This window comes from Aquarana catesbeiana, linkage group LG10, assembly GCF_042186555.1.
Source record: "Aquarana catesbeiana isolate 2022-GZ linkage group LG10, ASM4218655v1, whole genome shotgun sequence".
In the NCBI taxonomy this organism is placed as follows: Eukaryota; Metazoa; Chordata; class Amphibia; order Anura; family Ranidae; genus Aquarana; species Aquarana catesbeiana.
Window position 1 is genome coordinate 113,426,724 of NC_133333.1, and position 15,687 is coordinate 113,442,410.

At 41.6% G+C, this 15,687-nt stretch overlaps 1 protein-coding gene across 3 annotated transcripts in view; it reads right to left on the reverse strand.

Annotated features, from left to right (window-relative positions):
• ANAPC4 (anaphase promoting complex subunit 4) overlaps positions 1–15,687 on the reverse strand; it is a 170,924-nt gene that overhangs the window by 23,550 nt on the left and 131,687 nt on the right. For all 3 annotated transcript variants that reach the window (XM_073602472.1, XM_073602470.1, XM_073602471.1), the window contains exons 23-26: positions 15,565–15,626; positions 1,117–1,155; positions 908–1,009; positions 418–492 (exon numbers count right to left, since the gene is read on the reverse strand). In XM_073602472.1, the coding sequence (XP_073458573.1) occupies positions 418–492; positions 908–1,009; positions 1,117–1,155; positions 15,565–15,626 (278 nt within the window). The remainder of the gene's footprint in view (positions 1–417; positions 493–907; positions 1,010–1,116; positions 1,156–15,564; positions 15,627–15,687) is intronic.

Below are 15,687 nucleotides of genomic sequence, written 5' to 3' on the forward strand. Positions count from 1 at the left end.
GGTACAACCTATGTAGGAGGATTGGTTTAATCTCTTGTGTATCACCTGAGGCCAATCACTTCACTGGGTATATGTAAGGGTTTACAACCACTTTAAATCTGCTAGTCCATTTAACAACACTACCCCCCCTCCCCCCGACTGACAATGCTGCTGCCAAAGGTTTCCACAAATTCCCCATGTGCGTTCGGTGACCCACACCTGCATGTCATATTGGGACAGGAGCTCAGACTGTGCAGCCACTTGTCCCAATAGACTTGTATGGACTTCAGGCACAGGGAAGCGTGCAACACCTGTGCATCCCCATGCTGGGAAAACATGGTCCTTCATGGGGTATGCAGTCAAGGGCCCTGTGTGAATGGACCCTTAGAAGGTCTGGTGATTTCTGCATAGGAAGTTATGCAGCCATTTTATAGTTACCATTTTTCTGGATTGTCATCTGTGCTGCTGATTACGGAGTTTCCAAACTCAACTGCCAAAAAATCATTTGTAACTCTAGAATAAAAAAAGGCAAAAACATTAGTCTCTCGAGGATACAATACAGCTCTACAACACTCCTAACAGGCTATAGAAATTATATATTGCAGGTCAATGCTTTGTATTCAAAATTTCCACCAGTAGATGGAGCTCTAGGCTCCTTTTCATGTGATCACCTTAGAAAGCACATAATGTTGTTGGGGTGCATCTTATAAAAAATGTTCATCATTAGAAAAAATGGTTGTAAATTAATAGTAAATACATCACCTTGTATACTTAAATAAAATAAAATTGACCTCAAAATATTACAATTTTCCTTTAATAACCATCCAACTGCCGTCAGATTCATACAGGTATGCTAAAAGCATGATGCAAAAATGTTCACAGCAAAACACAATGAATAGTAATCAACTTAAATAAGTTCTTGCAATACCTTGTTGTATCTGTTGGTTGCTTAAAAATGAACATTTTTGATTCTGAGCTTTCCAACATGCGAAATATCACATAATGTAGATTCTGCGATTTGTCATTCCAGCTGAAGATATGAAAAAAGGATGGACATAACATTGAATTAATTATATGTAATATAAATGTATATTACAATCTACATGCTACAACATTGAACAAAAAAATTATTCTTACAGAAAAGGCAGGGAAATCAATCGCGGACATGATTCTTCACTGTAAAAAAGAAAGAATTTAATGAATACCGATAAAAGGAAAACATTCCATAAATATCAATGAAAGTAAGGATGGTGGCCTCTATAAATGCAGCATTCAACTGCCACTGATCTCTACCAATCAAATTTCCAGAATAAAACTTTACTCATTTAGTCAAATAACTAATGTCACCCATAGGTGCTCACCTGTGCTTTTTTTTTTCTTTTCAATTGTTTATCATTGATGCAATCTGTACTTACAATCACAGCTAATAATTAGTGCACTCTCCTTTATCTAAAAACATACACCTAAGCTACAATAAAACAAAATTCAGTATTCAAATATGTAACTGTTTAAACAATGTGCTTCTTCACCACAGTGCAATCTAATATATCAAACTCCATAAATCCCACACCATGTGCAGACAACCTAGCAGAATGTAATGACCTTCTTGTAACAAAAAGGTCTAAATGCAAATTCTGCCAAAATCTGCCAGCATTTGTTTAAAATCCACCCCTTCTCTGAACTTGTATCCTCCCGTCTTGCCAACTTACAAAACACAATGTGCAATAAGCAAAATCAAACCATAGTGAATGTTCAAATGGCAAAGTGTAACTAGATAAGTGAAACTCTTGTTGCCTAGAACGGTGTATCAAGAGAATTACAGCAAAAATATATTTTTTGGATAAGTAGCTACGATCTGTTCACAAAAATGACAAATAAAAGTGCAAAAAGTTCATAAATAGTCCAGTGCTCCACAATTCAATGTGTTTAGTGAAAAGATGATGCTCCAACTTTCCCACATGCAAATACAACAAACTGTAGTGCAGCTGAAATAATCCACAATGGAAAGTGTGTCACCGCTGTGCTCTATATTTGGAAATTAGCTGCTTACTGAATCAAAATGATTCCACCAAGAGATCATATGCATGTGAGTGGAAACGCCTCTGAAGGCAAGTGGTCAGCCAAGGTTCATAAATAGTCCAGTGCTCCACAACTCAAGGTGTTTAGTGAAAAGATGATGCTCCAACTTTTCCACATGCAAATACAACAAAATGTGTTTCCTCTCAGAAGGCATCGACTGGGATGAAGGCTCAAATACGTAACCTTCATCCCAGTTGATGCCTTCTGAGAGGAAACGCATTGGATTGGAGCTAGCAAAGCAACGTCAACTAGCGCGGACTGCACTGCAGGCGGCCGTGCAAGATTTGATCCCATTTCGCTCTAATTCATTGTCCTTGAGGTAAGTGCAATTTTTGTTTAATAAACCGGCTTTATACACATGAATGCACTATGAGCGTCTTCCATTATCTTTTATAACCACATGATGTGATTAATGAGATTAAGGAGCACCATAAACCTGGATGCGTTCACTGGAGCTGGCTGACCACTTGTCTTCAGAGGCGCTTCCACTTACATGCATATGATCTCTTGGTGGGATCATTTGATTCGGTAAGCGGCCAATTTCCACATATAGAGCACAGCGGTGACACACTTTTCATTGTGAATTATTTCAGCTGCACCAGTTTGTTGTATTTGCATGTGGGAAAGTTGGAGCATCATCTTTTCACTAAACATACTGAATTGTGGAGCACTGGACTATTTATTAACTTTTTGCACCATTTATTATTTGTCATATTTTGTGAACAGCTCGTGGCTACTTATCCAAAAAATTATTTTTGATGTAATTCACTTGATACACCGTTCTAGGCAACAAGAGTTTCACTTATCTAGTAACACTTTTCCATTTGAACATTCACTATTGTTTCATTTTGCTTATTGCACATTGTTCATTGCATCTGTTACCCAATCATTTTTAGGATAATATCTCAGTCAAAAACAGAGCATCTTATTTATTTTACATCTTTTTTCTCCTCACTATTTAAGGACTGTTTGATTGCAGCATTTTTTGATTTTACATATTTGCAGCTGAGCCCCCCTTTTTGTATTGCTTATTTAAAATACAAAAAGCTAACATTTATTAGTAACAAAATGGACATCCACTGTACCACCACCCCAATTGAAAAATGATGTTGTCCCTCTAAAACATTTTTGAGTTAAATACATTTCCTGCCTTTATGTCTGTACATATGCAGCAGTTCATCTCCAGAGACAACCCAGTGTGCAGATTCAGATCATCGGTGTTGATGGCATGTTAATGAAGCTGAAGCTCATATGACATCCTCTCAGAAGGTGCCCCACATCGGCGCAATCTGCCACCGGACACAGCCGATGACTAATCAGTGTACCAGCTCTCTGCTGGTGCCGTTTGACCATTGACCAATCATAGCAGATCACATGATGGTTGTAAACAATGGATGACATCCTTTCATGCCATCCATTGTATACAATTACAGTGCCTTGCAAAAGTATTCACTCCCTTGGCTTTTTACCTATTTTATTACATTACAGCCTTTAGTTCAATATTTTTTTAATCTGAATTATATGTGATGGATCAGAACACAATAGTCTAAGTTGGTGAAGTCAAATTTAAAAAATATATACATAAAACTATTTTTCAGAAATAAAAAACTGATAATTGGCATGTTCGTATATATTCAACCCCTTTCTTATGAAGCCCATAAAAAGCTCTGGTGCAACCAAATTACCTTCAGAAGTCACATAATTAGTGAAATGATGTCCACCTGGGTGCAATCTAAGTGTCACATGATCTGTCATTAGGGCTGGGGAAAAAATCGATTTGAAACTTGAATCGAGTTGAGAGGTAAAATCGATTCAAATTTTCAGCCAATCAATTTTTTTTTTCACCAGGACTGGCGCTGACACCGCGCCGGTCCTGAGGAGCTGCGGGCAGGAGTTTTTAGGCGAGGCCGCGGCTTCGGCCTAGTCCACACGGCCAGAAGCCGCGGACTAGGCCGAAGCCGCGGCCTCGCCTAAAAACTCCTGCCTGCAGCTCCTCAGGAGTGTCCATCAAAAAAAAAAAAAAAGCTCGATTTGAATCGTGAATCTCATTTTTTTTTTAAATCGCAGATTCTTTTTTGGAAGAAAATCAGCCAGCTCTATCTGTCATTACATATACACACCTTTTTGAAAGGCCCCATAGGCTGCAACACCTAAGCAAGAGGCACCACTAACCAAACACTGCTATGAAGACCAAGGAACTCTACAAACAAGTAAGGGACAATGTTGTTGAGAAGTCAGGATTAGGTTATAAAAAAAAAATCAAAATCTTTGATGATCCCTAGGAGCACCATCAAATCTATCATAACCAAATGGAAAGAACATGGCACAACAGCAAACCTGCCAAGAGACGGCTGCACACCAAAACTCACGGACCGGGCAAGGAGGGCATTAATCAGAGAGGCAGCACATAGACCTACGGTAACCCTGGAGGAGCTGCAGCGTTCCACAGCAGAGACTGGAGTATCTGTACATAGGCCGACAATAAGCCGTAAGCTCATAGAGTTGGGCTTTATGGCAGAGTGGCCAGAAGAAAGCCATTACTTTCAGCAAAAACAAAATGGCACGTTTGGGGTTTGCGAAAAGGCATGTTGGAGACTCCCAAAATGTATGGAGGAAGGTGCTCTGGTCTGATGAGACTAAAATTGAACTTTTTGGCCATCAAAGAAAACACTTCAATGTCGGAAGCCACCATTATTGTAATACACAAGGATGGGAAAGATCAATTGGATGTATCCTCTTATCGCCCAATTTCACTACTATGTACTTATGTTAAAATCTTGGCTAAAGTCCTAGCAACCCGTCTAAATGGATGTATTCAAAAGTTGATACACCCCGTGTACCCCAACAGATCAACTAGTACCAACATCAAGAGAGTCTTTCTAAACATGCAGATCCCAACTGACATTGCAGGCTTTAGGGCCATATTGGCCTTGGATGCTGCTAAAGCCTTTGATAGCCTAGAATGGAACTATTTATGGTGGGTGTTAGAGAGACTTGGGTTTGGTTCCTCCTTTATCAAGTGGGTGAAAATACTCTATAGCGAACCAAGAGCTAAAATAAAAATTAATAATGAATACTCAGAATTATTTCAGCTGGAGAGAGGGACGAGATAGGGCTGACCTTTGTCCCCTCTATTGTTCGCTCTTGCAATGGAACCACTAGCAATTATGACTAGATCACAGTTAGATATACACGGGTTCCGGTGGCAAATGGAGGAGGCCAAGATAGCACTGTATGCAGACGATGTTCTGTTTTTTCTTGGAGATGTTAATACCTCGTTAACCACTTCCCGCCCGGCCCGTAGCAGATGACGGCCTGGCGGTGCTTCAGTTATCCCGACTGGGCGTCATATGACGTCCAGCAGGAAAAAATGCCGCGGCGCGCATCGCGGCGATCGGTGGACAGGTGTCTTTACCACGTGATCAGCCGTGTCCAATCACGGATGATCACGATGTCAATAGGAAGAGCCGATGATTGGCTTTTCCTCACTCGCATCTGACAGACGCGAGTAGAGGAGAGCCGATCGGCGGCTCTCCTGACAGGGGGGTCTGTGCTGATTGTTTATCAGCACAGCCCCCCCTCAGATCACCACACTGGACCACCAGGGATTGCCACTAGGACCACCAGGGAAGGGGCAACATGTGGATGGCCAGGTATGTACCCCATGGCCATCCACATGTGCCCAATGTGCTCAATCTGTGCTAGTGCCCACAAATGGGCACTGATTGGCACCATTATGTTTCAGTTCTGCCCAGGAATGCCAGCAATCAGTTTTATCTGTGCTACCAATCAGTGTCATCAGTGCCACCTGTCAGTGCCCATCAGTGCCCACCTATCAGTGCCCATCAGTGCCACCTATCAGTGCCACCCATAAGTACCAATCAATGCCACCTACGAGTGCCCATCGGTGCCACCTATCAGTGCCCATCAGTGCCGCATACCAGTGCCACCTATCAGTGCCACCTATCAGTGCCCAACAGTGCCGCCTATCAGTGCCCATCATCAGTGCCCGTCAGTGCCACCTCATCAGTGCCACCTCATCGGTGCCCATCAGTGCTGCCGTATCAGTGCCCATCAGTGCAGCCATATCAGTACCCGTCACTGAAGAAGAAAACTTACTTATTTACAAAAAATTTTAACAGAAACAAAGAAAAACTTAGAAAAAACACACAAAAAAAACCCCTGAACCGGGGCTTTAATGCAGCCAATGATATGTACTTCAAAAAGGTAATGGGGTAATCAAATAAGGTTTTTATTAGTACAAAAAATGTAAAACATATTGGTGGTTTCAGACATTAAAAGTCAAGACATGAGCTGTGGTACAAAAGTAGTTAAAAGAAGGGGGAAGCCGGCAACAATGTACAATCCAGTATACAATGGTATACAATCCAGTATCTCATACAATACAGTGTGTCCCAAGCAACAAGATCAAATTATATTGCATTAGCATTAAAGTCCTGACGCGTTTCGACCCCGATGGGTCTTCTTCAGAGGACAGATGACTAACATCTGTGAAGATGTAAACATATATCACAATCTTTCAAAGAAGCACCAGGTAAAACAAGAGATTTACATATATGCATAAACATTTTCATATTACGTGTAATTTTTTCTATGCATCTGTTGGGGTGCGCAGCCCCTTCTACCCCATTTCTCTAAGTGTCTCCCCCTTTTTCCACAAAGAAAAACTTGTTTTTTTTCAAAATTTTCAGTCTTTTTTTATTTGTTGCGCAAAAAATAAAAACCGCAGAGGTGATCAAATGCCACCAAAAGAAAGCTCTATTTGTGGGAACAAAATGATAAAAAATTTGTTTGGGTACAGTGTTGTATGACTGCGCAATTGTCATTCAAATTGCGACAGCTCTGAAAGCTGAAAATTGGCCTGGGTGGGAAGGTGTCTAAGTGCCTGGTATTGAAGTGATTAAATACAGTAATACAAATGGTTGATGAATTTGAGCAATTTTCAGGTCTGGTTATCAACTGGGAGAAATCGGCTTTGTTACCGGTTGACCCACTTGGTAATCAGATATTGCCTGAAGCTCCCCAAACTGAAATATCTTGGGGTCTGGATTACGAGCGATATAAACCAGTACATTAATGATAATTTAGTCCCACTATTACTTAAATTAAAGCAAAGGAGAGATATTTGGATCCGACTCCCTCTATCTGTGGCAGGGCGTTGTAATTTAATAAAGATGATATGGCTACCGCAGATTCTATACTTGTTCCATAACTCTCCCATTTGGATAGGTCAGAAGTGGTTCAAGAGAATAGAATCCCTTTTTAGGGAACTAATTTGGAGGAAGGGCCAATTTAGGATTGGATTGCGAACCATGCAATTACCGATTAAAGAAGGGGGTATGGCGGTCCCACATCCGAGATCATATTTTCTGGAATCCCAGTTACAACATTTAATGGGCTGTGCTGACCTGGGAGGGGGGAGGGGGGAACCCTTGCAATAAAATGATAACGGGGGCCCCACATAGTGTACTGGTAGAGGTGTTAGAGGCAGACTCATTTATTCATAGATGCCCAACGATACAATTAGTTAGTAAAGTATTGCAGGTAACGAAGGCATTAATGGGATATAATGGGGTAACAGAATACACCCCTTTATGGGACAATAAAAATTTGGCGGAAGTAAGGGGTATAGAGAGGCCCAGGGAATGTGAGAGGCAGGGTATTAACCGATTGGTTCAATTATATGAGGGCAATCTCATGAAGACATTTGAGGACTTAAGACGGGAATTTAATATATCAAATAAGGCATTTTATAAATACCTGCAGATTAGGCACGCCATCCAAGCACAGTTTAGGTCACAAACCATTGAATGGACTCAGATCCCCACACTTCTAAAAATAATTAAACCAGTCGCAACTAAAGGTTTAATCTCTGAGTTGTATGCTAGATTGGGGGCTAGAATAATAAGTTGTGTGGGGCCATCCAGGAGTAAAGTGGGGTGGGAGAGAGATGTGGGGGCAATGACTACGGAACAATGGGATAGCATCTTAGAACAAGGAGACTTGGTCTCGATTTCTCCTTCGCAGAAGGTATCCCATTTGTTCCTAATCCATAGAGTCTATTATACCCCCCAAAAAATGTTTACATTTGGAAGGAGACAAAATGATGAGTGCCCCAGATGTAAGGCGTCAGGAGATCTGATCCATATGGTGTGGAAATGTCCTAAGCTATTTAGATACTGGGCGGAGATAGTAGCTAGGATGAATAAAACTTTTGGAACCACATTAGAACCAGAGGTCAAGACCTGCATATTAGGAAGCCTAGAAGAAGGTAGTGCCCCGACTGGTGCCATTGAAGTAGTGTTAAGATGCCTGTTTCAGGCGAGGAAATTAATAGCACAGAAATGGCAGGCACAGACTCCCCCGACAGTGGAGAGCTGGGTCGAGACCATTAATTCAATGGTTTGGAGCGAGAGGGCGATATGTATTAGGCAGGGTAATTATAATAAGTTTGAAAGATTGTGGAGGCCTTGGCTGGACGAGATGGAGTACCCCCGATAGGGGGATGGCGAGAGACTCTCTCTCGCTCTTTGCCACTCCCTTGTTCTTGCTCCCCGCCCCTACGTGGTCTTGGAAGTTTTTCTCTTTTATATTTCTCCTGTCCAGGGAGATGGTTTCCCCCTTACCCCTTTTGGCCATGTGACTAACAAAAATATATGCATAACTAATAATTGAGTGGTGTGTGGGAGGGTGGGTGGGATAGGGCAGATAAAATAATAACAGTTTTTTTTTTTTTTTGTACTTTGAAATGTTATATGATATTTAATGTAGTTGTATGTTCTCTTTTTGATATTTGAAGAACAATAAAAATAAAGTAATTAAAAGAAATTGAACTTTTTGGCCATCAAAGAAAACACTATAAAAGCAACGAAAAGAGGGCGCACCAGCCTAGTGCATTATCCTTTAGTATATTTATTCAAAAAGTATAAATAAAAACTACTCACAAAAGTCGAAAGAAAATTGCGCTTAAAACAGTCTTTAGCGTATAGCAGTCTGTCCTCTGGTAGCAGTCTTCGAGTCCTAGAGAGGGGACATAGGAACCGCTTCTGGCTTACGCGTTTCGAAGGTTAAACCTTCTTCATCAGAGCCTCTGATGACGAAGGTTTAACCTTCGAGACGCGTAAGCCAGAAGTGGTTCGTATGTCCCCTCTCTAGGACTTGGAGACTGCTACCAGTGGACAGACTGCTATACGCTAAAGACTGTTTTAAGCGCGATTTTCTTTCGACTTTTGTGAGTAGTTTTTATTTATACTTTTTGAATAAATATACTAAAGGATAATGCACTAGGCTGGTGCGCCCTCTTTTCGTTGCTTTTGTCTATCACTAGGATATCCCTATCCTGGAGGGCAGCAAGGCTGAAAGCTGTTGTCCATTCTGATCCTTGGATTACCTAATCAACACACCTGTGCGCAACAGTATTTGCTTTCTTGTTGTACTGTTCAAAGAAAACGCTATGTCTGGCCCAAACCCAACGCATCACATCACCCAAAAAGCTCATTTCAGCAGTCGGGACTGGGAAACTGGTCAGAGTTGAAGGAAAGATGGATGGTGCTAAATACAGGGATATTCTTGAGCAAAACCTGTACCACTCTGTGTGTGATTTGAGTCTAGGACAGAGGTTCACCTTCCAGCAGAACAATGACCCCAAACACACTGCTAAAGCAACACGGATTGTTTAAGGGGAAAAATGTAAATGTGTTGGAATGGCCTAGTCAAAGCCCAGACCTCAATCCAATAGAAAATCTGTGGTCAGACTTAAAGATTGCTGTTCACAAGTGCAAACCATCCAACTTGAAGGAGCTGGAGCAGTTTTGCAAGGAGGAATTGGCAAAAATCCCAGTGGTAAGATGTGGCAAGCTCATAGAGACTTATCCAAAGTGACTTGGAGCTGTGATAGCCACAAAAGGTGGCTCTACAAAGTATTGACTTTAGAGGAGTAAATAGTTACCGTATGCACACTGACTTTTTCTGTTATTTTGTCCTATTTGTTGTTTGCTTCACAATAAAAAAAAACAAAAAAATCTTCAAAGTTCTGTAAATTAAATGATGCAAATCCTCAAACAATCCATGTTAATTCCAGGTTGTGAGGCAACAAAATACGAAAAATGCCAAGGGGGGTGAATACTTTTGCAAGGCACTGTATGTTGCTAGCTGTGATTAGTCAATGTGATCACATGGTACAGACAGGCCAATCACAGCCCATCTGTACTATGTGATTAGCTCTGACCAATCACAGCTAATCACAACAAAACAAACTGAATGAATCAGTTTAATTTCGGTAAAATGCTTGCTTATAGCAATAAAATTCACTGCTATAAGTAATCCATGTGTAAATAAAACAAAAAAAAAAAAAATCACACACTTTTCCGCTACCCTGAATGCTGCCTGTTACACAGGGAGCGAGTCACGTTTGCTATGATTCTTGCTCTGTGATGACAACTATCAGCTTTTGTGAATATTTTTTTTTTTTATTGTTTTACCTGCACTATCCAGTGCGCTTCACTAATTCGTTTGTTTTACATCCTCTAATCAAATGCCTGTTTATTATCCCCTCATTCTAATTCCAGGAAAGAAATCTAATTGGCATTAGTAGCAGCGGCAAGTGTGAGCAATCCCTTTCACATACTTTTGGGGTCTCAATGATAAATGTGATAAATGTAACTGTTCCCCCATAGCTGGGTCTAACAACAGTGGTCAGCAGTATAGTCAGTGTTATCTGGCGCTCCAAATAGAGTAATCCTTAGGGGTATAGTCTGTGGCTGTAATAGCTGGATAGTGATGTATCCATAAGTTGGGTGGTTGGAAAAGAAAGGGGTATTAAGGGTTAAAAAGGAAGGCAGCCACCCTTCAGAGTGTGTCCAAAACTCTGCAAGACAAGTAAGCAAAAAAAACAGGGAGGGGGAGGCGCCGACCTGAGTGTAGTATTAAAATGATGACTTTAATAGGATAAGATTAAAAACACAAGATGATAGAAGATGCATGCTCGTCAAAACTGCACTTTACTTTGACGAGCATGCATCTTTTATCATCTTGTGTTTTTAATCCTATCCTATTAAAGTAATCATCTGCCGATGCTCGTGGCCAACGGTCGCAATGACCGCCGGCCACGATCGATCGTGAGCAGGAGAGACAGAACAGGAACGAGTGTGTGTAAGCACACACTTCCCTGTTCTGACAGGAGTGACAGATCGTGTGTTCCTATTAGCTAGGAACCACGTTCCGTCACTTCCGCCAGTCAGTCCCCTTTCCCTTCAGTTAGAATCACCTCCCAGGGAACACAATTAACCCCCCGAGTGCCCCCTAGTGTTAACCCCTTCACGGCCAGTGACATTTTTACAGTAATCAATGCCAATGGTACCAAAAATGTGTCAAAATTGTCCGATGTGTCCGCCATAATGTCGTAGTCACGAAAAAAATCGCAGATTGCCGCCATTACTAGTAAAAAAAAAATAATAATAATAAAAATGCTATAAATCTATCACCTATTTTGTAGACGCTATAACTTTTGCGCAAACCAATCAATTTATGCTTATTGCGATTTTTTTTACCAAACATATGTAGAAGAATACATATCAGCCTAAACTGAGGAAAAAAAATGTTTTTTTTTATATATTTTTGGGGGATGTTTATTATAGCAAAAAGTAAAAAATAAATAATGCGTTTTTTTCAAAATTGACGCTCTTTTTTTGTTTATAGCGCAAAAAATAAAAACCGCAGAGGCAATCAAATACTATCAAAAGAAAGCTCTATTTGTGGGAAAAAAAGGACGTCAATTTTGTTTGGGTACAACATCGCACCACCGCGCAATTGTCAGTTAAAGTGACACAGTGCCGAATCGCAAAAAGTGCTCTGGTCAGGAAGGGGGTAAATTCTTCCGGGGCTGAAGTGGTTAAGTCTGCATCTTCCTTTATTCACCTTTCTAAGCAAATTGCCCAACGTCCTCTGTTTTACCTAACCATGTTAAGCAATAAAGTATTCAAAAACACACCAGACTGACAGAGATGACAGGGCAGTTATGGCAGCACTACACGCCAAAGGAACATTATTCTTAACTTTTTCAAAAATTTGCTTTGAGGATCCAAAAAGTTGAAAGAATTAGAAGTTATAGGTCATCCTTTCAATCACAAGACCTAAAGGTTGCATGCTGTATTCAAACAGTGTACTTTGTATATCCACACTTTCTCATTTTGTTGGAGAATCATTTTTAAGTCTCCTCTTCCTGATGAATGTTTGATATATAGGTGCCCTTTACTCTGCCCCTTTTAGTGCACCCTTATGGTGTTGAATAAAGTGCTGTGCCAAAGAGCTCTAATTTTCCTTTTTTCCCAATGTTCCTTAATTGGTTAACTACTCAGATGATGTTTTTTCTTTCCAACTTAACATTTTTAGCACAGACACTTCAACAAGCAGATTACGCTGCTCGCTGCACAGCTCATAAATTGGTTAATCAATTATTTTCTTGATCCACCTGTTGCTACAATCCTTATGCTTATGTACAAAAGAACATAACTGGCATTGGCCACATGAATAAATTCCCTTATCCTGGGAAAATCCATGAGACAGGATCTCTGGAGTTTCAAAATAAACTCAGAATGGACCAGATGGTCAGGCAAATTTCCAGCTAGTCTGGCCACTAATTGTGGATAAGGAACCATACTTACTGCTATTTTCAGACATATATGTAAAAAACGCCAATGTTTTGTTAGACTCTGTTTCAGTTGTTGCCAGTTTGAGTCATATTGCATACCCATCAGAACTGGCTCTCTGTCGTGCATAGATACATTCTTTTTACTAACCTTGCATGGCTTTTCCAAAGAATTCAGTGCAAGTAATCGCTTATACATGGCTCTGGCTACCCATCTATAGCTCTGGCTACCCATCTATAGCAATCATTAGGTCCGTTAGGTTAGTTTTGTTGAATTTTTTGGTCAGTTGGGATGCCCTGCTTCAGAGACCTAGTAGAGTGGCTTGAAGCATGCAGGATTGTGTTTGCTGCTCTTGAAATGTCCTTCTAAGCATAAACAAACATGGCTGTGGTACATAGCCTCCACATAGACCTGTATTTCCCAGAGTCCCAAATCAAGGCAGGTATACACTGGTGCTAATGAGGTCCCCATGGAGGTGCCTCTAACTTGCTGATAGCAAGTGATTTCTCCTTAGGGAAGAAGAGGTCCGTCACCTTAGGACAATTGCAATAAACTCAGGACTCTTGGAGTAAAATATGGTTATAGAGGAGGCACCTAGGAGGTGAGTCCTCAAAAGTTCTGCTAGTGTCCAGTCATCTGAAAGGTACAAGCCTATAACCCAGGATCTACGAATACTCTAAAGCCTGCATCATGTACTCTACGATTAAGATAATTTATTTCAGATCCACATGTACAAAGATTCCATGTCTCATCACTCGCTTCAATCCTATGGATTTTCTTTAAAACGTTACATGTGTTTTTACCAAATGAAGGCAAATTAGAGACAATTTCCTTAAATTGAACACATCCACACATATACAGTAGGGACGGAAAGTATTCAGACCCCCTTAAATGTTTCACTCTTTGTTATATTGCAGCCATTTGCTGAAATCATTTAGGTTCATTTTTTTTCCTCATTAATGTACACACAGCACCCCATATTGACAGAAAAACACAGAATTGTTGACATTTTTGCAAATTTATTAAAAAGGAAAAACTGAAATATCACATGGTCCTAAGTATTCAGACCCTTTGCTGTGACACTCATATATTTAACTCAGGTGCTGTCCATTTCTTCTGATCATCCTTGAGATGGTTCTACACCTTCATTTGAGTCCAGCTGTGTTTGATTATACTGACTGGACTTGATTAGGAAAGCCACACACCTATATATAAAAAATATACACACACACACAATAGACATGGTTACTGTCTTGGGAGGTTTGATTGAGGAAAGACAAAGTCACAAGTCTTCCCCCGGCATTCTCTCTTCTCTCCCTGATTCACTACCTCTGAGCTGGTGAATCTGGGAGGGTGAATTCTGACACAGGTCGCCAGTGAAGTGCTGAGATCGCAGCTTCATAAACTGGCCGTTTCTGTGTCAGTCAGTTACAGATTCTCAGTGTGTGGAGATGATCGGGGGATGATGCGAGTGGAAAATGAGGGCTGGCGAGGAGCTGGGCTGCTTGGGAGCGGGGGCGGGCGAGTAGCGTCGGCGGGCGGGGTTGATCGCCCGGAGGAAGAGAGCATGGAGGAAGAGGAGAGCTGTGGGATCACAGAGCGCAGATAGCCCGCTGTAACAGCTTACATTACAATTGCCTCCGCTCTGCGTGCTGTCACACACAGCCCCGCCTCCTCATGACTCCACGCCTGTGATAGACAGAAAGCGGATCCAATGCTGGGATGTCTATCATAGGCGCAGGGTCAGAATGAGGCGTGGCTGTGTGTGACAGCGAGCAGAGCGGAGGCAATTGTAATGTAAGCTGTTACAGCAGGCTATCCGCGCTCTGTGATTCCGCGGCTCAGCTCTTCCCTCAGTCATGATCCGGCTGCCCTCTCTCCTCCTCTGGCAAGACAAGGCAAGGCTGCAATGATGGGCACAGCAAGGCTGCAATGGTGGGCAACTGTGGCTGCAATGGTTGGCACAATGAGGCTGCAAAGGTGGGTACAGTGAGGCTGCAATGGTGGGCACTACTGTGCTGCAATGGTGGGCACAGTGTGGCTGCAATGGTGGGCACAGTGAGGCTGCAATGGTGGGCACAGTGAGGCTGCAAAGGTGGGTACAGTGAGGCTGCAAAGGTGGGTACAGTGAGGCTGCAATGGTGGGCACAGTCTGCCTGCAATGGTGGGCACAGTCAGCCTGCAATGGTGGGCACAGTCAGCCTGCAATGGTGGGCACAGTCAGCCTGCAATGGTGGGCACAGTCAGGCTGCAATGGTGGGCACAGGTGAGGCTGCAATGGTGGGCACAGGTGAGGCTGCAATGGTGGGCACAGGTGAGGCTGCAATGGTGGGCACAGGTGAGGCTGTGCTGAGGGGCACTAATAAAGTTGTTGTTAATATTTAATTTTGTAACAATTCTGCATAAAACATTTAAGTGTCATTTCATGAGAGAATTTATGAGGGCATGTTTAGGGGCGGAATTAGGGGCGGGGCCATTAATGAACTGAGATCAGCGGCGATCCTAGGGATCACCGCTGTTCACAGTTTCATAAACGGACAAATTAGTGATGTTACTCCTCTGCTACTACTGTAGAAGAAGTTGCACCCTAGGATATGCAGTGCATAACCACCCTACTTTTGCAGCATACATTTTATGGATGTGTGCTTTATAAAACTCTCTTGCATCTTCTGTTATATTTCCTCACCAGTCATCAGATCAACAATCAGTATAGAGTTCAGTTCCCCCATAAATATTTATTTGCAAAGCATAATTGCACAATCTGATTATTTGTTTTTTGTAATTTCCTGAGCTGCCAAATACGTTATGTAATTAGAAGAAAATATATATCCAAACTTACCTTTTGGATGCATGATAAAGAGGAATGCACAATTTTTGTTGAATAGATTTCCCTATAACATCCTGCAAAACAATTTAAAACTTTGGTATGTTGCATCAAATTTCAACAAAAGCACAGAATACA